The 25412-nt window shown below is 37.8% G+C and overlaps 1 protein-coding gene across 9 annotated transcripts in view; it reads left to right on the forward strand.

The window, feature by feature from the left end:
* Window positions 1-22410, forward strand: part of INPP4B (inositol polyphosphate-4-phosphatase type II B) — a 609854-nt gene extending 587444 nt beyond the window's left edge. For 6 of the 9 annotated variants that reach the window (XM_074338474.1, XM_019730779.2, XM_019730782.2 and 3 more), the window contains one exon: window positions 14945-16353. In XM_074338474.1, coding sequence (XP_074194575.1) covers window positions 14945-15119 — 175 coding nt within the window. In that variant the 3' untranslated portion in view covers window positions 15120-16353. Of the gene's footprint in view, window positions 1-14944; window positions 16354-16387 lie in introns of those variants that run through there. The other 3 variants (XM_074338478.1, XM_074338475.1, XM_019730781.2) reach the window with 3 other exon arrangements.
* The last annotated feature ends 3002 nt before the right edge of the window (window positions 22411-25412 follow it).

A 25412-nucleotide genomic window follows, 5' to 3' on the forward strand; every position in this document is an offset into this window, starting at 1 on the left:
AGGCCATCTATGCAAGCACTATAATCTACATAGTTTCTTGCACAGTGAAGAATGCAGAAAAAGTATCACGCAATTGTTCAGAGCACAGACTTAGGGGACAGAAGGAGCCAGATTCAAATGCCATCTCTGTCTCTTAGTACCAGTGTACATGTGGATATTTTACCTCATCTCTCTGAGTTTTCCCATTTGCAAGATGGGTCTTTCTTCCTACCTCACAGTCGTGGTGTGAAAGTTAAAGATCCCTGGGGTACAGTGAACGGCAATTGTGAAATAGTCAGTACTCAGTGAAAGGCAACTTTTATCAATTAACTTCCCGTAAGCTTAGTTGATGCTTTATGAATGAGGGCTGTATGAACCCAGCCATTAATTTTTTTCCTTCCTGGAATTCTCCGTGGTTTCTAAGTCAGAGCAGGAGCAGCCAGAGCAGCAAGTTCAAAAAGGCTAATTTCACATCATAATTGTCTAGGAAAAGGAACCAAAAGCCATAGGGATTGCTGAGGAACAAAGAGATCATAATGAGTCATATATGCGTGGTCTCCAGCTTTGCTCCCTCTTAATCCCCAGGAGCATTTTCCCACAAGAATTGTCCTCACAATGTGTAAAAGCTGAGGAGTGAGAAAGTGACTACTTCTCTGTTAGCGGTGGGGTGTGAGAGGAGGTTGTTTCATGTGTGGGAGCAGAAGAATACCATTCATTTAATTGTTCTGCACACAATCCCAAGTCTACACCTCTGGGCTACTAATACGATCCTGGTTCTCGGGAGGCCTCAGCTTTCTCATCTGAAAAATGAAGGGGTTGGACCTGATGATCTCAAAGGTTCCCTTCTAACTCCAACAATCAAGCTGAAGAAAAGCTTTAAGCAATTTAGAGGTAGCCAAAACAAAAGAAAAGTAGTGGAAAAAATACTCTTTTTCTAAGTTCTGTGTCTTTATGTTTTACTCAATTGAACAGAGGAGAGTCGATACAGAATAGGGTTTCTGATTGATGTGCAACAAAGCACAAACCGAATGGATAGTAAAAGAAACTGCAGTGCCCTCAGAATTCTTTTGGTTCCACTGGAATGAAACTACTGACACATTTTTTTTTTTTTTAATTTTAATCAAAAAAGTTAACTCCAAGCAATTACCTCAGTTGGCTCTGAGTGCTCTATTGTACTCTTGCTGATAGCCATCTATTTGGCAAACAACACAGATATTTTCAGAATTATTGCAGAAATTGTTACAAGTGTCAGAAATGATGATTCTGTTAGACTCTGATTATCTGTATCAGTGTAGTTACAAAAGGGAAGAGAGAAGAAAAAAATGCATTTACGATAAAATGCCCTTTCCTATGTCTTACAATTTATAATTGCTACCTCGGTCTATAACTCTTCTAAGGCATTTTCTCCAAGATGTCAATCCACTCCACTCCCATCTTTAATTTATGAACTTCCATTCATTCCTCTTTCTTTTGCTTTATTCCTGACCTTTATTACATGTCAGCTGGTCCACTGCTATGACCTCTTAAATGTTTTCTTTTCTCTAGTCCCTTACCTTCCAATCTACTTTATAGCTTCCTCCCAGAGTTTTTCCTGAAGTTCAACATTAACCATGTTACCGCCCCCCCATTGCATAGAGAGTAATGCTAATTCTTTAGCCTGGAATTTAGGGACCTCCATTATTTCGGGATCAATCAACATTTCCTACATCATCACCCCCTCTTCTTTCTTATCACTCTTAAACTGTAGTCAGTTTGGACTAGTGAAGGCACAAAGTAGGTACTAAAAAAAATAGTCCTTGAATAAATAAGTAAATAAAAAAATTCCATTTGAGTTCTTAACCCCCAATTACTTCATCACAGATGTCTTGGGAAATACTATTTTCATGGAGTTGTATTGTATATCCTTAGAGGGGCTGAGAGGTACAGATCAAAAAGAGAAATTAATCAAGATCCACGATCAGTTGATTATAACTTATCGGGACAGTACCAATTTAAAAAAATGGAAAGAAAATACTCAGCATTAAAAAGAAAAATAAGAGGAAGTATCCATCTGGTCTGTAGAAAACAGCTAGGTGTCTTTTAAGATCACTGATTCATCCCGAGTAGATACTGAAGTTCTGGGAAGCCAGATGTAAGGCTTTCCCAAGAACCATGACCAAGAATAGTATGTTGGACACAAAATCTAGTGCCAGATAATTAAATGTTAATAGCAGTATTAGAAATTAAAAAGGAAGCGGAACAACGAATTTTAGAATAGTCATCTGTGTTGATAAAGAGATTCTAGCTAGTAGTGTTTATAGGATCATTGGAAGGCTTCCATCCAGGTAATCATATGAAAAAGGAATCAGTTCAGGAGAAGTGTACTGGTTTGAAATGTGTATGTGAATGTAAAGTGTAAACTCTAGGGATGTACTTGACATTGGACTTCAAAATGATATGTAGAGATGTTCCACCAACACACTAGCATCAACACAGGTGTTCTCATTTACTGTGAATTAATGGTTAGGTGATCAGATAGTCAGTCTTGGCTCTATTTTCTTACTAAACCGCTAAGACCATATTGCAAAAAGTTGTGATTATGTCCCAAAAATTTCAAGAGGTTAAGCTTCTAATTAGGTTACTTTCCCACATTCCCTAAGTCCCAGTACCCAGACACCTTTATCTTCAGTTCCATGTTCTATTAACTGAAGAGTCAGGTGATGCTTTGAGGTTAGTGGATTCCTATTTAGTAAAGACTTTTTGATAAATAGGGAAAGCACCCTACTTTATAGCTAATCCTCAACCTGTAAATATCTACTTTTCTCTGAAAAAGCATAAGATGGCCAACTATCCCACAGCCTTGAATCTTCCCCCATTTCTTCTTTCCTCTGTGCCTCCAAACATGCATATCTCATTCATTCTAAAAGTGTTTCATCAGCCCGATTGACTCTTTGAGGCTCTGTACTGCCTTTCTTCTTCCTTTACTATGTCAAAGCTCTGGGCATCGTAGTTGAAATAGAAGAGAATTCTACCTCCCATGCTTCACCACTCATTCATCAGCCGTTTGAAAGAACTTCCATCCCTAAAATTCTACTGAAAGGCAATGGCTACCAGTGACATAATCATTGTGTAATCATCAAGTCCAGTGACATTTATTTACTTTGCCACCTCCTCGTTCCTGCTGCAGCAGCTGTCACTGTGGTTTCTTTGAATCTGTGGCTAGTTTCTATGTGACTCTCTGCTTTTTGCTTCCTTCCTCACGGGCCTCACCGATACAGGCATCTCCCAGGACGCTTCCCCTCAGCCCTCGTCTCTGCTCACCATATATTTTCTACATGGGTCACCTCAACTACGGTAACTAGCCCACTTTTTTTTCCAGGAAACTTCCAAATTTAGGGTGTAGAACTATGGTATAAAGTCTGTCTAGATCTTCCTTCTATTGTACATATCTGACCAAAGTCCTACATCAAACATAGTATAGTTAACTAGAATGTATTTTCCCCTAAAATCTGAACATCACTGTTTTTACTTTTTTCTCTTCCTGATCTCCCAATATTTAAATTCAGCATATACTTTCTCTTTCAAATTACTTCTATTTTAGAGCATGTCACTTCTTTGCCCTGGCCCTTCATTCCAAGTTCAAGACCTGATCGTTTTTTTGCCTGACTATTATAATAGCCTCCTGATTAGTCTCTGTATCTCTAGTTTATTCCATTCCTGCTGCAGTCCTAGCTCAAACCATCCTACCCGTTGTGGCTAGGCACTGTGCTACAGCACGTAGCCATTCACACTTTTGTGAGAGTTTTTTTGGTATAGTGCTTGTGCAATCAACCACAAACATGTGCAATGTAACCCCACCTCATTTTAAAACAATGTGGTTGCATTTATAATTGCAAAATATGTTTATTTTAGAAAATGTCTAACATATATAAGCAACTAAAAAGAAAATATCCTAACCTTTAATATTCCTGCCTTCATTTATTTCCTTGCTTCCTCATTTTTATAACCAAAGCAGACTGTGGGTCATTCCCAAGTGCATCTGACATTTTCCTGTTTCCATGTGATTTACATGCTCCCAAACCCCCACCCAGTTTCTAGCCATTGAAATTCTATTCAGTCTTTACTGTCCATCACAAAACTCTATTTCTCTAAGATACCTTTCTTGTAGAAGAGATTAGTGATAAATATGTGTAAAGTACTATAAGTTACACTGTGGAGTCATTCCTCCTCGGTGTATTTCATATTTTATATTCTGCCTCTTTCATAGTTGTGTAACTATTGTTATTTTTAGCCATGTACTTGTATCCAAACCTAAACTCTCATATTCTTGAGTGTATCTTTTTCCCTAAGATTTTCAGCCTTTATTTCCAGGCATTGATAACATATTAATTGTAGCATCATGCTGTTTGCATGCAATGGTGGGAGTAAAAGAAGAATTAGGAAACAGAAATGGGGAAAGATTGGAAGATGGGGAAAAGAGAGAGGTTGTGTCCTTGTGGAGAAGAGGGTGAATACTCTAACATTTCCAGGGCCAAACTCTGAATTGAGTCTTTTGGAGGGTCCTATTCAAAGAGTGGCTGGAGTGAATGTTTGAGAATATGCAACACTGAATGGTGCTGTCTGATGTTGAGCTGATTCACACTGAACTCCATCCATTTCAGATGCAACAAAAAGGCCAAGAGCAGGATACTATTTCTGTAAAGGTTGGCAGGATCATCTAGTTTACTGCGATACCATAGAAATGGCAGTGCTGGGAGAGGGTTGAAAGTCTGAGAGATTGTGGAGCAACAGGGCGTAGCTGCATTTCCTCCCTGAGATTCAGGAGCTTTGGTCTCAGTGATGAACAGTTGTACATATTTCCATCTCCCTGCAGATGAAGAAAAACCACATTTGGCTCTCTGTGGGCAACTGGGATCAACTGGATTTTTATTCCATAAGACTCTTCAGGAAATGGTTTTCGAATGCAACTAGAATTGTGCATTGATGGCTTTGTCATGTGTTAAATGGATCCATTAGGATTTAGTGCAACTTAATAGACACATAAGAGTGGTAAAGGCAGGAAACCTCTTCTGTTAGTACAAGATCAAGGTGACAGTGGGTCGCATTCAGGTTGTAGCAGTAAAGATGGTGGGAAGTTTCTGACTGGTTAATGGATGGAGGTGAGGGTATAAAGAATGCAGAAGAACCCAGGAGAACTTAGCTGCTTCAGATGAATGCCTGAGCGTGGGTGAGTGTCATTTCCGTATGGAAAGGAAGGGGGAGCAGATTTGGAAATGTGGCAGAGGAGATAGACTGAAGTTAAGATTTGGCCTTGAAATTGTAGGGGAGGTCAAACTTGTCCTCAACCCTATTAGGATAGATGGCTGGGCCTGAAAATTAAATTGGCATAAGACAAGATTAACAGGAAAAAAGCATACAAATTTCACCTGTTCATGGAAATCTCCACAAGAAAATGAAGACCCAACGAATCATCAACACCCAAATGCTTTTATATAAGGGTGAACAAAGAGAGGCAATTATGGAAAAGTAACTAAAATATATAGGGGAGGGGGAAGAGAGCTAAAGGAAGATAGGAGTTATTTTAACAAAGTCTGTGCATGTAGAATTCTCTCAGCATTGACTTCCTGTCTCTGGTGATAAGAATGTTCCGTTCATCCAGGTACAGGGAGGACATTTTTACATGGGATTTTTATCTCCTGCTTTCCGGAAGGAAAGGGGAGGTCCGAGCCCCTTCTGTACCTGCTGTTTTTCAAGTGTCTTTAGCTCAAAATAATCCGTTTGCCAATGTGGCGTACTTTGCAGTGGCATGTCCTGCCACCCTTCACTACCTTAAAATGTCTATTAGGCATTCGAGTGAAGATGTGGTATACGTGCCTGTCATTCAGAGAAGCGATCTGAACTAGATAGAGAAATGTAAGGTTCGTCAGCATAAAATGATACGAAAGTCCTGGGGCTGGTTGCAATGACCTGGAGAGAGTACATCTCGTATAAGAAGCTAACGTGTTGTCCTTACCTGGACACTTCAGGATTAGAATGAGAGGAGAAAGAGCTGGGCACGTCTGGTCAAGGAGTCTGCACAAAAACTGAGATGTAGCAATGGGGGAAAGAGAAGGAATTATTTATTTGCTTATTTACTTTTTTTTTTTTTACTACTGAGAATGTGGTAGTTGCCTTTACATAATCTCACAATAATCCTGTAGGATAGATGTTAACATTCTCACTTTCAAAGAGAAGACTTGACCCTAATCAAACAGATAATGGGGAGCTGAATTGATTTTCTCTCATGTTACACATGTCCAAATATTTCTTCGTTGTTACTGATCCCTGCCACGTTTCCCAGGCCACTTTCAGAATCACACAGGCCATGGTCTCTCAGTATATGTGGACTTTTACTTTCATTTTAAAGCTTAAGACCTGTCCTCCGAGTCAGGCTCTACAACAGGGGTGTCCGAACTGCGGCCTGCGGGCCAACTGCGGCCCGCGATCCATTGTTAATTGGCCCACAACAAATTCCAAAAATAGATTTAGTTTACTTAAATAAACCAGGTGAGGCAATACGTACTTCACCTCGAGTGAGTGGCCCAGCTATTTGTGTATTTTACCGCATATGGCCCGTGGTAAAAAACGTTGAAAAAAGTTTGGACACCCCTGCTCTGCGAGGTCCCCTGCTTCATTACTCTGTCTGGTGCTTATGGAGACTAGAATCAGAAGTCTTACGGTTTTACATGCTAATTTCCTCTTAACTGGGGGATAAAAGTTATCCCCAGCTCCAGGAAAGTGACAACTGGAGCAGTGAGACAATGGTTGTTTATACTTTTAAGTACCTCAGCAATAGCCACTTATACAATGTTTTCACAGCTAGTCTCCTTTTTTCTCTCTGACTGCTATTTTGAAACAATGAAAACTGAATCATCTCATTGATCTCGGTGGCGCTACTGTACAAAGAAAAGCTAATTGCACTGTATGGGAAATAGAAAATGAGTTACAGGTGTATATCTGCATCTACATATGTACTCATTTCTTTGTAGAGAACTGCTCTATTTATCTGCCCACTAACTAAGGTGTGTAAGGTGCAATGTGTTTTTGGTTTTTGTTTTGTTTCTTTTTTCAAAATTTCTTTAAACAATCTTCATCTGATGTTTCAGCTCCTATCCAGCCAGGCTGATGGAAAGCCAATCTTTATTGTTTTGAGCTCTCTTCCTGCCACAGGCCTGTCTTACACTGTAACTTCTAGAAAGCTTGCCTGTATCAGTCATCAGCCACTAATGTAGCCATTTCCTATTGCTTACCGTTCCTTTAAACCCCTCCATTTCTTTGTATCCAAGCCAAGCTCCAACCAACGGAATCTTGGGTGAAGCTGACCCATGACCCAGGGCCAGCCTCCCTGGGTGCATCTCACAGCACCCCCACCTCGGTGGTCCTCCCTCACCAGGCACAGGCACATAACAATGCACAAGACTCCCTCACCCTCTTGGCATCAACCTTTGTCCATTTGTTCTCCCCACTCACTGCTTATACTTCAAGATTCTCTCTCTTTCTCTCTCTCTCCCCCACCCCCGTCTCCCTCTCCTCTCCCTTTTCCTCTCTTTCCTACCTTCTCTTTTCTCTCTCGAACCTCAAAGGTCGTTTCCCCCTCAATGGACACCTCACATTTTCTCTATCATGAGATTAAAGAAGGGCAAATCTATTTCGTTCAGGCACCTCTTGTTTTATGCACTACTAAAATCATTGAGGCACAGAGCTTTATACTACAGCCAAAAATATAAGAGAGCAAAACACAAATTAATATCTCAAAAATTATTTTACCACTGTCTTGCATACATTTAAATATAGCAAGCACATTGCATATTAGCCTTCTTTAATCCAAACAAAATGAACCTTAAATACTTCCTCATAAGCTTTTTTCTTCAGTCCTTTAATCATTTATGATATTTCTTTCTGGACTTCATCCAAATATTCTCCTTTCTAAAATTCAAAGATCAAAACTGGAATCAGTTCTCTGATAATGATCTGATGGCAGCAATTATATTTTCAACTCATTATGTCTCTCTCCCTCTCCTTTCTTTTTTTCTTAAAAAAAAAAATTATAAAACACATTTAGATTTGATACCAGGCCACTTTCCTATCTTTCACTGAGTTGTTTTTTCTGGGCGTATGTACTTATTTTCTCTTCAAAGCAGTGTTTAGATATTATCGTAAAGTGTCACTGCTGGAACCTTGCTTCTACTGACAAGAAGATATTTCTATTGTCCAGTCACTTTATAAAACTAAAAGAATGAAATGAGAAAAAGTGCGGAAAGTGATACCAGGGAGAAATTAAATTAAAACAGTAAAATAGGTCAGGTTTTTCTTTCTTTTTTTTTTTTTTTTAATTCTGAAACTAGAATATGAAAATAGATAAGAATGAGCAAGAACAAGTTTAGACCAAATACAATGTCAACATGGTTTTGCAATCTCTGATTTTTGCACCCTACCCCAACTATTTCTTATTGAATTGCCACCTATTCCATTAGTAGAAAAAAATTAAAAATAAAAACAAATTATATACATATATACATATGTATGTGTGTATATATATATATATATGCATCTCTAGAGCACTGCAGTTATGTTTTAATTGAATCAAAGGACCACAGGAAGGTAGAGATGAAAGTAATTTTAGAAGTCACTTAACCTACTCTAACAACTAGCAAGAAAGTATACCTGCCATTTTCTGATACATGGCATGAAACCTATGCTTAGAAGATCCCAATCATCAAGTGAAAGGAATATGTTTTTTCCATTAGACAGACAGGGATAAAAATCCCCTGTCTGCTACTTGAGCAAGTTTTGTAGCCCTGTTGAGCCTGTGGAGATAATCACACCCAACCAGTTTGACCTTTTGTAAGGAATGAATGAGATAACATCTATAAAACAGCCATCACTAGATAGGGCACGGCGTGTACATAGGAGACTTCCTTCTTTACTTCAAATACTTACACTGCTTTTTAAGGTAACCCAGACTTTGAAACTATAGAACCTTTGACAATTGAAATCGACAACCCTGTAACCATAAATTTTTCTCCTCTCTAAGCAGGTGGAATTCTTCTCATTCTCACTGTCTTCTGTCTTTCCCGATGTGCCAGATACCCAGGCCTACCTACCGTCATCTTCCTGGTTACCATGCTCTGGTACCCTCGAGTTCACCATAACCCTCCTTTTAGGATGGCATGTCCAGAAATGCATGTAGTGTCCCGTGGAGAGGACTCATCCTTCCTCTGAGTGCATATGTTGCTTAATACTGTTCTTTCTTATATAGCAAACTTATACAGGATTATTAGAAACACTCTGTGACCTGGTCACTCAAAGAGGCAACATAGTCTTACATCTTTTAAGTCCTTTCTTCATTTTGGAGCTTTTCTGTGGTTGACATAGCGTGTTTTGACTTAGATTCTGAAATCCAATTAGAATAAAGAAGCATTTTAAATGTGGCTAGTGATGCAGTGGGCAAAAAGTCTAATCTTAATTCTATGCCACTGGAAATTATCCCACACTTGACATGCTTTATTAAAATTTTCCCTATATTTAAATAGTTGTACAGGTTTTTAAAAGTCCTGGAAATCTACTTTTCTTATTCTAATTATAAATTGAATTTTTGAAAAAATTTGGTAGGTGTTTTGTCATCTAAGAGTATTTTGAGTCGTTAAATTTCGTGGACCTTGATCTAAACTGAAAGCCCACAGTCCTCCCTTTATCTTACCAGCCTATGATATCAGCCGACTGTGAACCAATGAAACTACCTTCACGTCATCCTTTTCTTGTAACTTGCTGTTGTAGAAGCACAGGCAAGGTCTGTGCTTCTGAATTTATAAATTCCTCTGAATTTATTTTCTCATCTATAAAATGTATAATTCAACTTGAAGATTTTTTAAAGTCACTTTTACGTCTGCAAAATCTATGATTCTGTGATTTCTGTACTACTCTCAAAGCTCTTATTGACACCATACTTACATTATATTCATTTTTACACAGACCTGCCGGTTTAAAATCTGACACAGTCCAGCAGTCTATGGCCTGAAAAATGATGTTCTGTTAAGATCAATTCATCAGATGACTGTAGAGTCTAATAAAGCTCTGCAAGATATTAGCTATAAAACCTTGGCTCATAATTTCAAGATGGTATGCCCATAGTGCTGAAGTTAGATGTAATTAAATGTGAAATGGTCTCAGTTTAGCATGGGAGGAAATCAGCTTTTTGATCAAAAGGAAAGATTTCCTATTAAGTTTTTTTTAAAATTAGATTTATTGGGATGACATTGGTTAATAAGATTATACAAGTTTCAAGTGTACAATTCTATAATACGTCATCTATACATTGCATTGTGTACTCGTCACTCAAAGTTTAGTCTCCTTCCATCACCATATATTTGACCCCTTTACCCTCTTCCACCTCCCCCTACTCCCTTCCTCTCTGGTAACCACCTTTCTGTTGTCTGTGTCAATGAGGTTTATTTGTTTTGTTTTGTTTGTTCATTTGTTGCTTTGTTTTATATCCCACATATGAGTGAAATCATGTGGTTCTTATCTTTTTCCGTCTGACTTATTTCACTTAGCATGATAATCTCAAGATCCATCTATATTATTGCAAATGGCGTGTTTCATCTTTTCTTATGGCCGAGTAGTATTCCATTGTCTATTTACTTTTAGTTGGTAATTTCCCTTTGTGGGAGTTTGAAGAGCTATAGTAGTTAAAAGAATAAAATATTAAATGGCAATACCGTTAATAAATAACCACCCAGCAGAGAGAGCTAGGAGGACTCTAACTTTTATTTTTAGAGGCCTGAATGATTTGACAGGACGCCTGCAGTGGGGGACTTGTGATCCAGGATACAGTAGTTATCAGTGACAGAAAAGGGCGGGGTGGGAAGAATAAGCAAATATCAAGTCACGCACGTTGGGTTTTATTTAAGGAAATGTCACCTCATGTAGGCAGTGATGTGTTTAAAAGTGAGACATTTCCTTTACTTGTTTCTATTTTAAGTGATTGCTTTGACAGGTCTTTGAAGAAAAAATCATTTTCCTTCCTGCAGATTCAGTAACTGCCCTTAAATGTCTGATTATGTCACGTTTTCAGTGGGGACAACAACATTGTGATTTGCTTCCATGGTGATCTACCTGCCAGCGATGGCTGAGACCAGTAACATTGAATTGTCAGGGTACCTTGCAAGGCAGCCACTAATTAATGATTTGTCATAATCTCCCAGTGAGGAAATTACTAATATTACTGAACACATCCTTTGCAGTTTGCACATACAGGGTGCTTAAAAATTCATTTGTGGTCATGAAGAAATGACCATTTGTTCTATTCTTAGCAGGAAGCAAGTAAACAGCCCCAAGAGCACCTGTGTCCACACTCTGACACAGTCAGGGGCCTCCAGCTCAAAGTTTTCTGGCTGCCTCATAGGCCATGTTGCTTTTAATTCCAGCTGAATCATAGAAGGATTATGTGTGAAGCATGTTTTTCAAACTTTTATTTATTTAAGTGTGTTTTTCCAGGACCCATCAGCTCCAAGTCAAATAGTTGTTTCAACCTAGTTGTGGAGGGCGTAGTTCACAGTGGCCCATGTGGGGATCAAACTGGCAACCCTCATGTTATGAGCACCGCGCTCTAACCAGCTGAGCTAACCGGCCACTCTGTGTGTGAGGTATTTTTAATGTATTATTGTGATCTCCAGAGATTAAAGTTAGTATATAACAAATTAATTCAATTATAAAACTGACCCCCCTCCCCCCAAAAAAGACAAGCTTTTAATGTAGTAATTTTTTGCTTAGAAAGCCTATACAACAAACAGACTGGGAACTGTTAAATGTACTGTGGTAATTGTAGGGGGAAAGGCATCTGGCATAAGTTAGTCTCCTGTACTTGGAGTAAGGACTGTTACAAGGTCGTTTCGGCCAGTGGTCTACTCCTCAGCCAGAGCCAACCTATATGTGGCCTCTGGGAAAGAGAGTATTTCTATAGTATTATGTTGATAGATTGTGGTTAATATTTAACCTAAATTTGTGATCACATGTAATATTTACACTGTGATAGATAAATAATTAGATGATAGATAGATAGATAGATAGATAGATAGATAGATAGATAGATAGAGGACTCAGTACTTCCCTCCTAATGGGGAACATTGGAGAGGAACCAAGATTTCAACAAAGTTGTTAAGATTTGCTGCAGATAACCTTCACCTTAAAACGGGACAGGAGGGAGTGTTAGTGAGGATGATATTGGTGATAATAGTAATAACAATAGCTGACATTTATCCAGGACTTGTTTATGACTTGTACTGTGCTAAGTTTTTTGCATGAATCATCTTACTTAATCCTTATAACAATCTCGTTGTTCTTGTTCATATGGAGAAATTGTAATGGGAAGAGATGGAGTATCTGCTAAAGTTTATGCAGCTAGTAGGGGCTGAAACTGGGCGGAGGAAAAAAAGCAAGCATTACTTCAGAGCCTTTCTCTTTACTTTGTGCATCTGAAAATCCAAGGGGACCTTATAGTCACCTATTCAGCCCCCCACGGCCCTTTATCCCAGGGCCCCCCAACACACACACAGACACACACACACACACACACACACACACACACGTTGTATGACTGAACCCCCTCCACAGCTACCAGTGTCGGGAATGGACCTCTTCGGAAGTGTTTTTTCCTCGTTCCCAGAATTCTTCAATCATGAGGCAGACCAGTTATTTTCAACTATTCTTTTCAACCGCAGCATGATTGATTAGGTGTTTTAAACTAAATCAGATTGCTATGTGGTCTCTTTGAAATAATTATGAGTGTCGTTTGTCCATATGTGGCCACTGGGTGGTACACAAAGACATTCTTTTGCAGAATTTCTTTTAACACCGACCAAAGCAAACTGCTCTGATCAGCCCTCTGTGCCTCCAACACCACCCTCATGGCATGTCCACGGTTGATCAATCGGCTAGATCAGTGGTTTGTAACCTTGTTTGATTATATATTATCCCTACTACTTAGAAAGGTTCAGACTACACAACCAAGATATGTCTATATCTTTATATACAAACAATACAACAATCATAACCATTATTAAATGTTTCCTATAGGCCACTCTCTGTTCTAAGAACTTTGTAAATGTTGACTTACAACACTTCATAGCAGTTCTTTGAAGGAGGTATTATTATGATTAACACCATGTAGAGATAAGGAAATTGAGACATTAAATATTAAATAATTTTCCGTGGGCCACTGAAGTTGAAAGCCTGAACCAAACTGGAAGCTGGGTGTTCTGACTCCAGAGCCCACACTCTGAGCCAGTTACTCAGACTCAGAGTCTGACTCAGAGTAACATGTGTTACTCTACTAATATATACTTTATGGAATATATGAAAAATAGGAATTTTAAAAGAATGAGATACACATTGGTAATAATTGATGGAACAAACGAATAAAATATTTCTCTGGGATGAGCAGTGTAGGGATTTCAAGCACTCTGACAAGCCAATAGAAGAAATAACATAGGACAAGGAGACTTTTCTTAGTCACATTAAGTTATCAATATCTTAAAATCTACTGTGTATTTCCTACTTAATGTGCAGCACAAAGTTCAACAAGTAGACAAATTACTTGTACAATTGACAATAGAAATTATGTAAGGCTCCCTTTTGCTCAGTTAATCATTTGTCTTCCAGACAAGCTTCTACTTCACTTTGTCACTGGCTTTACAGTCCTTTTAAGTCCTGTAGGTCTTACCAAACAATAGGAAACGCTTGGTGTTTTAAACGATTTGGTCTTTTAAACTAAGATTGTTGTGCGAAACAATTATGACTGTTGTTTGTCTGGATTTGGCCACTGATGTGGTCAACGCCTGGTCAACAGTTTCAGTATAGGAGGTTTTCAGGGGCTGCAGTTGGTTGAAAGGAGGCCCTGGAAGCTATGGAGCTTCTTTAAAACTGACGTGACCTTTACAGGGCACTTTTCATAAGACTGTGAGCAATAACCAGTTTTCTGCCTTAAAACCTGGAGGAACTGATAGAGATCAAACCACCCCTTGACAACTGAGTGTGATTGAAATTCTGAATACTGTGAATATTCATGAGATAGATCATAGAAAATAATTTTTATTTCCAATGAATAGTAGTATGGCATATTTCAGATTTGCCATAATTGGAGCTGCTTTTAAGCCCAATTACCAAGGCTTACTTTTAACCTACACAACCTGGAAATTTAGAATCTTTTATTGTCCAAAGTGTCATTCTGCAAATATGTTATCTCTTTTAAGATAAGGAGTCCATATGACATAGATTTGGCCTCATTTAAGTAAGATGAGCAGGAGACAATGTAATTTATAAGCTGAAGTAACAGAAGGATGCTGAGTCGGGTTTTGTTAAACTAATCTTATGGCTGGCAAGGATGACATGTCAGATGTTTCATTCATTTTAAATACCAAACCATTTCCATAAATCATTTTTATAATGTTAAATACATTATATAGGTACAATACCAATGGAGGGTGTGCTTAAATGTGTCAGACATGTTCGTTTGCTTTGCTACATAGTGTGTTTCTCATTTCATTTTCCAACGATGTACTTAACCGATTATTTTTTATGGGCTGATCCATATTTTAGTTTTATTCACGCAGTCGTGTTTGCTGGTGCTTTGACGCTTATTGGATCCTTTCTTGTACATACAGATTCAACCCATGTGACTGTCATCATAGTATGTCTTTCTTCCTTCTTACACCAAAAGCAAAAGGAATTTCCTTTTTTAATACATCTGTCTATGAGAAATACGTTTGTCAGTGAGAGACAACAAGAGATAGGATGCTTTGGGAGCTATTTAGCACACGACTGCCTCTGAAACAGCTCCCCTGTATAAGATAATGTGTTCTAGTTCAGAATATTTAAGGTTGAGTTTCTTTACTGTGTGAATGCTCTACTATTTTCTTTTCTCCCCTAACTCCCCTACCCTGTTTAACAGCAGACAAACCCAGGGAGCACTGAATGAATCCGATGATCCTGAAACAGGCTGTCTGTCTGATAACAAGCCAACTTCTCGACACTTCTATCCTGTCGCCTTGCTACTTGTCAGCTCACACCTGCTAGTTGTGTGGCTCATTTTAAGTCTCGCATTACTATTAGCCAAATACCAATAAGATTTACGTTGTGTTCCTTTCTTTTCTACAAATGACAATGGACTTTAAATTATGGGGACAATGCTGTAATATTTCTACATTTTAAGAGTCACAGAATTTAAAACAAACAAATGTTCGAATTGTGTTTCATTTGTTTTTCCTAAAATCTAAAAAAAAAAAAAAAGAAAGAAAGAAAGAAAAAGAAGTACTATGCATTCAGTGAATTATGTTGCTCTTTTGTTCATGGAAAAGTGTTTCCCACTGTCAACTAGCTCAAGAAGAATTTTTAAATTAATGTCTTTGGCCTAAGACAAAGAACAGAATCCTGAAAGCTTGACGTTCTGCACCTCCTGTTCCTCTTCCCATTAAATTTATTAAAGAAATTAAGATGGAATTTGCACAACACCCTGAAACCCTAATACAAGTCCTAAATATGTGGGAGGTTCCAGACTTTATTTCCACTGTGCTAATGTCATTGTTGCCATCAGCTGACAGAATCTGCTGTTTGATTTCTTAACCTGTTGGTTTTGTTATTTCTTTGCTGCAATTAACCCCTTTCTGTCAAGTAACTTTATGGAGAGAATGGCATTTATGTTTTGTAATTAAATTAACCTGTTTGTAATATTGTTTGGGTTGATTTGGCTTTCAGAGTACTTTTCTATTCTTCTTAACAAGGTCTTGTTTGTGTCTCGATGCCCCTTTTTCAGCACCTGTGACTTCTGTACTGTCTGTGCACAAGCACTCTTCCTTTATAAAGCAGAGACTTGGACCAGGCTGTTCCGAAAGCCATTTTTCTCTTCATTGCACAGCTAACATAATGAAGTAAACTAGAAATTGAACTTTCCTTTAAAAATCTATAGGGCCAGACTTAATAAATTAAATGCCTTATTCCTAGAACCTGTATCCTTAGGGCTACGTATAGATTTTAATGTGTTTTAAAGAGACTAAGAAATTAATTTGTGGAAACGTTATAAAAAGGCAGATATATTTATGAAATTAAAGTGAAACTGTATTGTGGAGCAAATTATATTTAAAGAGTTTATTAAACCTTAAATGTCTGTTGAGAGCAAAGAGACTTGAACCATCTCTTTCCGAAGGCAATAATGGTATTGGGCCTGGCCTAGGATTTAATTTTGTAAGATGTATCATCATTTGTGGAAAAAAAAAAAATGTAGAGTTGAATCTTTGTTATTTTTACTTGGACTGTTGCCGCAACTCTGCATTGAACAAATAAAGCATATTTATTTATTCTGTGTTTCATGAAGTTGTACTTTTTCCCCTTTCACCAGAGAAGGATGCCGCATAGAGAATGTACTGAAGAATATCAAATGCAGAAAGTATGCTTTCAACATGCTACAGCTGATGGCTTTCCCCAAGTACTACAGACCTCCAGAGGGGACTTACGGAAAAGCTGACACCTAACTTTACCAACATGTAAATAAACAGGAACACAAATTCGCTTCAGTGGGATAATCTCTACCTTTTTTATTTTTATTTTTTTTATTGTTGTGAATTGGTGGAGCGAGATGATCAAGGATGTTTGCCCAAATCTAGGAATTACTTGAATCAGTTATGAGCGTATTACTCTGAACGAAACCCATTTAAAAAACTTATGTAATATTGCCCTTTCTAGTCCTAAATTTCTAAGTGTTGACTCTTGCTGGTTGAGATCAGCTCAAAAATTGTAACTTTCATTCATGGAGTATTTTAATGAAAAGACGTTCTGAGAAAACATCGGTGCCACAGAAGACTCAAGGTGAGTTACGGTGGCTCTCTCCCTCCATAAGGAAGATAGGAGTGTTTAAAGGGGAGAGGGACCTTGTGGTATTATTTCATATTTCTTTCTCACAGATAACCTCGGAGCCCCTTTTTGAGATTTACAAAACAATTTTTCTAGTGAATTGAAAGTAGGTAACATTAACTCATGATCTCAATTAAAGAACAGTTTACAGGTATGCTCGTCAAGACTTTTGCCCTCCAGCTGAAATGTGACTACTCCTCCTAAACAGGCAGCTAAACAGTGTTAGTAAAGCCATAAAAATACTTTTCAAAAACATGGTATCTGTGAGGACAGAGTCCCAGAGAGCAGTTTCCAGGCTCTCGGCCTCACGTTGAGGGGTGCTCACTCGAGTAGTAGGTGGCCGTAGGCTGTGGCTAATTGACCCTCTGCTGTTACCAGTTAGTCAATTAGCCACTGATACAACTGCCGGGGCTGCGCTGGTTGGTGAGTGAGTCGAGGGGAGTCAGAGAGCTGAGAGTCGGTCGGTTGGCAGGCAGAGAAGCAGAGGGCAGGTTGCAGGTCGTGTGACTTCAGCCTCCAGTGAGACTATAGTAGTATGACTCCCATATCTATGGCTCCGTGGGTGTTCCTTTTTGGCCTCACCATATCCTGTGTTCTTATGTGGGGAGAGGGACCGGAGACCCCTCAGGCTGCCCCGCACAACAAATGGCACAGAGAGCAGGGTCTCCTGCACAACAGTATCCTTTCAAAACTCTGACTTGGGTTGTATGGCTCAGTTGTAGAAGTAGCAACAGAGGAAGTTTAGTAGTGTAATAAGCAAAGCACGGTAAGGAGTTGAACCTGCAAGGAAACTAAAGATAATCAGCCTGTTGATGTTCAGAATGAAATTCCCATCAGCCTGAACCTTGTAGTCAAGCCCATGAAAGTCAATAAGATATCCTTGAGATGTTTTCTAGCAGCCATCTTGGTATATAATGTAGATGGTGTAAGTATGCATTATCTAGCATAGATTAATATATGTGAATAAACATTTTAAAACATATGCAACCGTGACTAATGGTAAAGCAAAACAATTATTTCTGTTAATCTGAATTTCAAATTTGTCCTTACGTAGTAAAATAACACCATAAATTATCCTAAATCCCAAATTAGAAGTTGCCTTAGAAATTATCTTGTATAACACGATTGTAAATGGGTGAAATAAAGCACAGGGAAGATATGCCCCTAAACAGCCAGCTGGATAATTTTAAAGCCATGATTACAATCTCTCCTTACCTTCCTAGCTTTGTCTCTTCTCCAAATTCCTTTGCCAAGTAAACATGAAAGTTAGGGGATAATGCTAGTTAGTTAAATATAAATTGACATTTATTGCTGGAATTAAAGCTTAGATTACAACAGCCTGGACAAATGAAACCTATTTTCTCCAAATTTTAAGGATTTGTTATTTTTCCTTTCTCATTAGAGAAGCATGTCATCCAAAGCATAAATCTCCCTTGGAAATGCCAGAGGCTTGTTATATAGACATCTCTCAGCTATGATCATATTCAATGGTGACACTATGAGGCTTTTTCCATAGCTAATGTGATAGCTCCTTCACTAAGACGCCTGTTGAGATAAGGATTCCATAACGATCTCTAAGTTCGTGTTGGGTTTTTCAAATTAAATTTTAGATAACTCTTTGGGACTTTTAATACTAGAATTATCAATCTATTATTTTAGCTAATGGCTGTAGGCATTATATTTGAGGCAGCTGCTAAACTATCTTTTTAATAAAAGGGGCTATGTAGTATGTCTATTCATGGATAAAGTTATGTTGGTGTTCTCCCTTATACCTCAGTCTCCATTTCAGTGATTAAGTATAATCTTTGAATTGCTCAATTACATTTGATAACGGTAAGATTTGTGGTTATTTTCATTATTCCACTGGATTTAAGGTAAAGAGGTTGGGATGACAGAGGTTTCCTTGAATAACTGTGAAGCCTTCTTCAGTATATCAAATGGTCATCTGAGTTCCAAGAGACTTTAAGTGACTTATTCTGTAAATACTCTTATAAACAAGAATTTTTGTTTGCATTTGTAAAAATGAAACCTCTTGACTCACATGTGGAAAAATATGTATTAAGTAGAAAGCCACCAATAGGGTTTTTAATTTGGGGAATACATTTCAAAGATTTTTTTTTTCTTTTATAGTAACTACTAAATAGATGTTTCAAAGTGTAGAACTTACTGTAGTACAAATGCATAAAAGTTTTCTGTTTATTATTAACATAGTCATCGGCATTTCCTTACAGGAATCCTATATTTATTCATATAGTTAAAAGTGGATTTTTATCAAGGAAATTCGTGTTTCATGTCGACAATATTTCCCCTTTCCTGAGAGATATTCCATGTATCCTTGAAAAATCACTATTTCTGAAGTTATTAAGGCTTTCTAAATCAAAGAGCCAAAGTTTAACAATAAGTGTAAAATCTCCTTTGTACAGACACAGCTTGTAATGCTTTTCTGTCTATATTTTCATTTGAAAGATACATCAGCAGTCCTATTTTAAGAGATCATGTCGAGCCAGAAAGTGAACCAAGAAAATGACATTTCCAAACAAGAAATTTTTCTTTTTTTGCTCAAAAATGTTTCCCTTAATGTCATCAAATGTAGATATCAATTCTGTATTCGCTATTTACAGTCCTACAGAGAGCATATTTAAAAACAAGGGAAGGTGGAATCCAGGTCATGTTTGGCCCAATGACAAAAGATCCAGCACCCGGGAGTGCTCCCCAGAGCAGCTGAGCGTAAACATTTGAAATATTTTATTGAAATAGCCCCACCCTTACAGGCAACCATTTGTTTATTTCTCATGTGGTTGTTTTTTTCTTGTAAATATTGCCTTGAGTTTGTCTCCAGCCTGCCAAAACAGTCATTTGATGTAAATAGTCTGGTCAGTCCAATAAGCTGGTGAATCAGAGCAACCATTTGACCCAGCTGACAAATTGGACTAAAATGACCAACAGCTCAGTTAGAGCAGTATACCATGTACCTAACCTCCAGTCCTTACTTCATAAGATTAACAGATAGAAAAGAAAGCTATTTATTACAAAGCACTGCTTTTCTTGCCAAGTATATCAAACCCCTCCCAATGTAAAGTTTGACAGGTGCCGAGAAGAGGCTGTACCTGTGGTGTGCTGGCACTGATGGGAACTGACTCCCGACAGCGGATCAGTAAATTATCAGCAATTCTATAAGCCACTTGCTAAACACAACCATCATTAAATATTCAAATACAATTGACCGCATTTTATTAAAGGCAAAGGTTGTAATCAAAACTACACATTCTAATTATTTTACTACATCTTACAATGTACCTCTGCTCTTGAGGTCATTTATGTCCATTGTATCTGCACGCTGTATTGTATAGCATGTCCCTGCACACCCCCGCTGGCTCCATGTTCAGTAACAACACGTTGGCAGCTGGAAATTGACCACTGCTACCAACCAGGGCCTTTAATTCCTGGAAATCCCATTGTTCAGTATTTATTGGCATACAATTGAATGCCACCATTACTTTTTCTCCAGAAGATCATTGGAAGCCGTATACAGTATTTAAAATGAAATTAAATGCAATCACTCATCTTCAGATGGCTGCAATTTTGTTCTAGTTTTTACCCTCTTTAAAGACTCCGATTGGACTATAAGTAACATTTGATGTTCATATTTTATTCATAATTAAATAATTTAATCACAGAGATGCATTTAAAACCGCATCTCTCTATGATGTTTGGCAAGCAAAATCTTGGCAATGCAACTTCAGTGTAAGCAATAACAACTCCAGGCTAAATTCAGGGAGATGTTAGCTTAATTAGAGTATCACTGAAAATGTGCTTCAGTATCAATTTTTTAGTTTATAATTTTAGCATTTGCTAAACACAAGAAAAAACACAAACAGTAACATATTACTGTACCCTGTTTCTAATAAATATAGCTCCATGGAAACTCAAACTGTTAGGTTAAACAAATTAAACTCTGGCAGTGTGCTAAATCACTGCTGCTGTTTTAGGTGTTTGATTTCCAAACAGGATGGTGTATCAATTGTTTAGTTCCATATACAGGGCTCCTTTTGTAATTGTGGAGGAAATAAATTAACTTTTACCACACATTTAAGAAGCTGGTCTGAGAAAAACTGTGATCAGCAGTTACGGAGGGAAGCAAACATATTGAACACAAGTTGTTCTTAAGAGCTAGAGACTTTACAAATTAAAAACTACTGGAGAGAATGATTTGCTGGGAGTTGTGTCATTGATTGACAATTTTAGTGTGAATTCACCTTCGTTTAGCCCAGCTGTAAACTGCAAAGGCTATGCTTTTTTCCTCATGTTTATGTTTCATTGCTTTATAAAGGAAATCCCACTATGTTAATATCTTTTATTTCTTTGGCAGTTTTAAATTAGAACCTTCTCACCAAACAGAAGCTGTCTTTCAGAACAGGAAAATAAAATTGGTTCACATAAAATACTGCAAGCCTATTAGATATAGAGCCAAGGTATGGAAATTTGGATTTTTACTTTTTGAGTCATAATGGACGTTAGTCACTCTTTGAATTTTGTTTCTAAGAAAGTAAGAGAAAGCCTAAAGCATCTCTGATGTCAAAGAAACAAATCATATTTGGCTATTAGTAACAAAGAGGCAGAAAAAATTGTGAGGTAATATTAACACAAAACAATGTACATGCCCTCATTCCTCCTGACCTTGAATTGGTATGGGTTACATGAACATTTATAATTTTAAATTAAAAAAGTAAAACAAGGCTCACAATTAAGTGTAGTACCCAGAGAGAGTGAATGTCAAGGGAGAGAAGACGTAATACCAGTGACACTGCCTGATAAACCCTTTCTGGCTTATCTTTTGGTAAAAAGAGTTATTTAAGAAGATGTTGCATTTTCACACACAAAGTCTGAATAGATTCATAGTCTTCTTAAAATCATCTAAATTATTCTGAAGGGCACACAATCCAACAGTACATTTTTAATGATGTGGTTTTGTTAACTGGCAAGCAATATTAACTCAACTATTGGCAAGATTGCTATATTATCTATATAGATCTGTGATGCTTTTATATCACTGTCATTAAAAAATATTTCCCATCAAAGAACTTCATATTTTTAAAAGGTAGATTCCATGTATCTATAACACTGTATAGACACCCATTTCACTGTACTTGTGTATGTACTCCTCTGCCCAATATACTTCTTATGCGACTATTTATTATTTTATTTAACCTAACAGCTAATTTTCAGATTCTCGTGATCTGAAATGTCACCACTTGTTTTCTTATCTGTTTCTTATCTTGTTTTCTTATCTATTTACTTATCTGAAGTGTTGCCACTTGTTTTCTTTTTATATTAAATATATATTATAGATGAACTAATGTGTATTCCTAAGAATTGAGGCACAAATAGGTTAGATCATTTTATGTTGGCATTGGGAGAAATATCATTTTGTTTTATTGTTCTGTGGACACCATATTCATTGTACACTGTGTGTATATTTTTTGTTTAAATAAATGTGATTTTTATTTTTTATGTTTCTGTCTTTTTCTCCCTGTTATACATTTTTTCCATTATCATCAATATAGCGATGTCCAAAAATTAATGAAAATATTAGAAGTTTAGACCAAACAATATTTCATAAAGAACAGAATAATTGAATGCAGGACTACAATAACAGTGCAAATTTTACATGAGTACAATTTTAGTCTCATCGTTACTAGCAGAATGCACCTTCAGAGTGGCTATTGTGTGAGAGCCATATCAACCACAATTTTCTGAAAAGTTCAAGAACCAAATACCAATGCTTCAACACTGGGCAAATTACTGATCTTTGTGGTGAAGAATATATGTCGAGTCAACTGAGTACAGGCGATAACTTTTCTGTATAGCTATTTGGATCTGATCATTTATAATTCATTATAGCAGTTGATAGTAGAAAGCAAATCTCAGAGGGTTTTAATTAGATCTTGTTGCAAAGGCGTTAACCAAGTGAAGCCCCTGCTTTTATGTAAAGAAAGAATAAAGTTTTGCCACCTGGAGAATTTCAAGAACACATCTGATCCTGCAGCAAGAAACATTCCCCTTCTGTGACATCATCGTCAGTATTTGTTCGTGCTAACGTGTCTTTCTACATCTGAGCAGGAACAATGTTCAGATCAGATAATCCTGTGATGAAACAATGTACAGTGAATTATAGCAAAATGCTGCCTCCATCAAACCAGAAGAGCAGCCTGCAGGAAGTGGTAGGACTCTGTCATCTTAAATATCAATGCGATGGTTCTTTGTGTGTTGTAAGGGGATAACACTCCCACTCAAAGTCAGAGTAAGGGTCTCAGGACATTTGCTCCAGGACTGTATTTTGGTATCTCCAGGGAGTGGAAGCAGGACGGTGGGTTGATGTAGTTGGAACATGTCAAGTCACACCCATTCGAAGCCAAAGGAGCCCCGTGGACTTGATTCTGTGGCTTCTTATAATCCCAAGCACTAAGTTCTCTGTTCTCTCAACATTTCTGATGAACAAGGTTGACTCAGGAACAAGTTTTTAAATAAATGTTAAGTGAAAAGTGGAGGGGAGGGCAGAAGCTCATTTGAGTAGACTACTAAGATTTGGAACTCAACTACTAAAAGCTACCTTCTGTCTCCTAACTACATATGACTTTGTCATGACAGCCCTAAGTTTCAGAATTAAATAATAACAATGATGATAATGATATGCTTTTTGCTTGGTATCGTGGCTTGTCAGTTTTTAAACCAACTGACCGTAAATCTTCTTGGTGATGCTTCTCTTCCTTTGACTTTGATGGTGCTCCTTTCCATCACCCTGATTCCTTTCTAAACATTCTTTAGTTTCAACCTACAGCTGCTGCTTCCTCAGCCTACTCCTTACATTCAAGAATAGCCCAAAAGTCTAGACTCAGCATTCTTCCTTTCTCATTTGATATGTTCTCTTTCGAGGTTTTTAACCATTGTTACTAAGTAGAAGACTCCAGTACGGGGCTAAGGAAGGTAGACTTCTGAGTCAGAATACCTAGATTCAAATCATGGTTGCCCCACTTTACTACATGCAGTCATATGTCAAGTTACCCAATGTTTCAATGTCGTTACATTCTTATTTGTCAAAGGAGGATAGTAGTATGACTTAGTATTTCTTGATGAAAAAATAAAAGAAAATTTGTGTGTATAGCCCTTTGTCCAATGCCCATGGTGCTGGACTTATTTGGTAGCACTCAGCATCCATTGCCACCATGGTTTAGTACCCTGAAGTCCTCCAACCTCTTAGAACTTAAGGGCTGAAGACTGAAAGTTATGTTTGCTTGGCACACATACCGTGAGAGTTCGGGATATTATATAGGTTCTGCCAATGAGACCCACCTATGCCATATTTAGAAGGGCGACAAGGGTTGGGAGGTGTGCACCCCTCTGCACCACTGTGGTGCAGACAGGCATATTGCAGTAGCGTATAAGCAGCAGGTAGACTCCCATATCTATTGTCAATTCCTCAGCTTGCTAGGGGGTGGCTGTGGCTTGAGCAGTAGTGGAAGCCACAGCAGCAGCATTTTCCTAACCTTTGGGCAGCAATAGTAGTTCCTGACAACTGAGTGAGACAGAGGAGCTTGAAGCCAGAGCCTGATAAGGGTCCACTTCTTAAAGGAAGTTCCTCCAATCTTTACAATGATTGTGTAACCATCTAATTCCCCCCCTGTTACTTGTGCTAAAGTGTTTTCTGCTAGAAATAACTTGACTGGATTCTGTTTTCTGCACATAATCCTGACTGATGCCCTCCGCTGATAGGACATCCTCGATAAATTTCTTTTTGGTAATCGTTGCTGATTATCTTATTTATCTTTGATATTTCAGCTGGGTTTTAGCACCACCTTTCCAGGTATCTACTGGCTATTTTTTAATATGTATGTTTTATGATAGTCATACTTTCATTGCCTTTCTCCTCCTAGGTTTCCTGGCTCTGTTAATGGAATACACATTCTATTACATAGGTTTACAAGCTTGAATCAGCTTTAACTCTTCCATCTCTATTGACATATAATATTTCTTGTGTCACTAGGTCTGTAAATTTTACTACCACTTCACCTCATATCTGTTACTTCTCCCCCTTTCATTGCCACAGCTGTTTCTTTCATATGCATCCTTTATTACCCCTGTAACTAAAGCTCCATCCAAACTAAATAAAGATAAGTATGCGATCAAATCCACAATTTGGCCTTCCCTTTTCTATCAAGGTGTACTTCGCATCTCCTGCAAGTCTATCCTCCACACACACCCACATGCGGAATCTGCATACGCAGAGCATGTCTCTTACACACACACACACAAAACTCTCCAAGTTGAACTCATATGTTTCTTGTTCCAAAGAAATCTTTCCATCACTCTAAGTGGAATTAGTCTCCACTATTCTAATTCTTCCATATTATACACTTTATAATTCATTCATTTGTACATTCATTTTTTATTCTTTCATTTATTCAGCAGATACTTTTGAGTATGTTGCTGGCAGGCAGTTAGAAACAGGATGTTTA

Source organism: Rhinolophus sinicus, linkage group LG07, assembly GCF_036562045.2.
Source record: "Rhinolophus sinicus isolate RSC01 linkage group LG07, ASM3656204v1, whole genome shotgun sequence".
NCBI classification, from domain to species: Eukaryota; Metazoa; Chordata; class Mammalia; order Chiroptera; family Rhinolophidae; genus Rhinolophus; species Rhinolophus sinicus.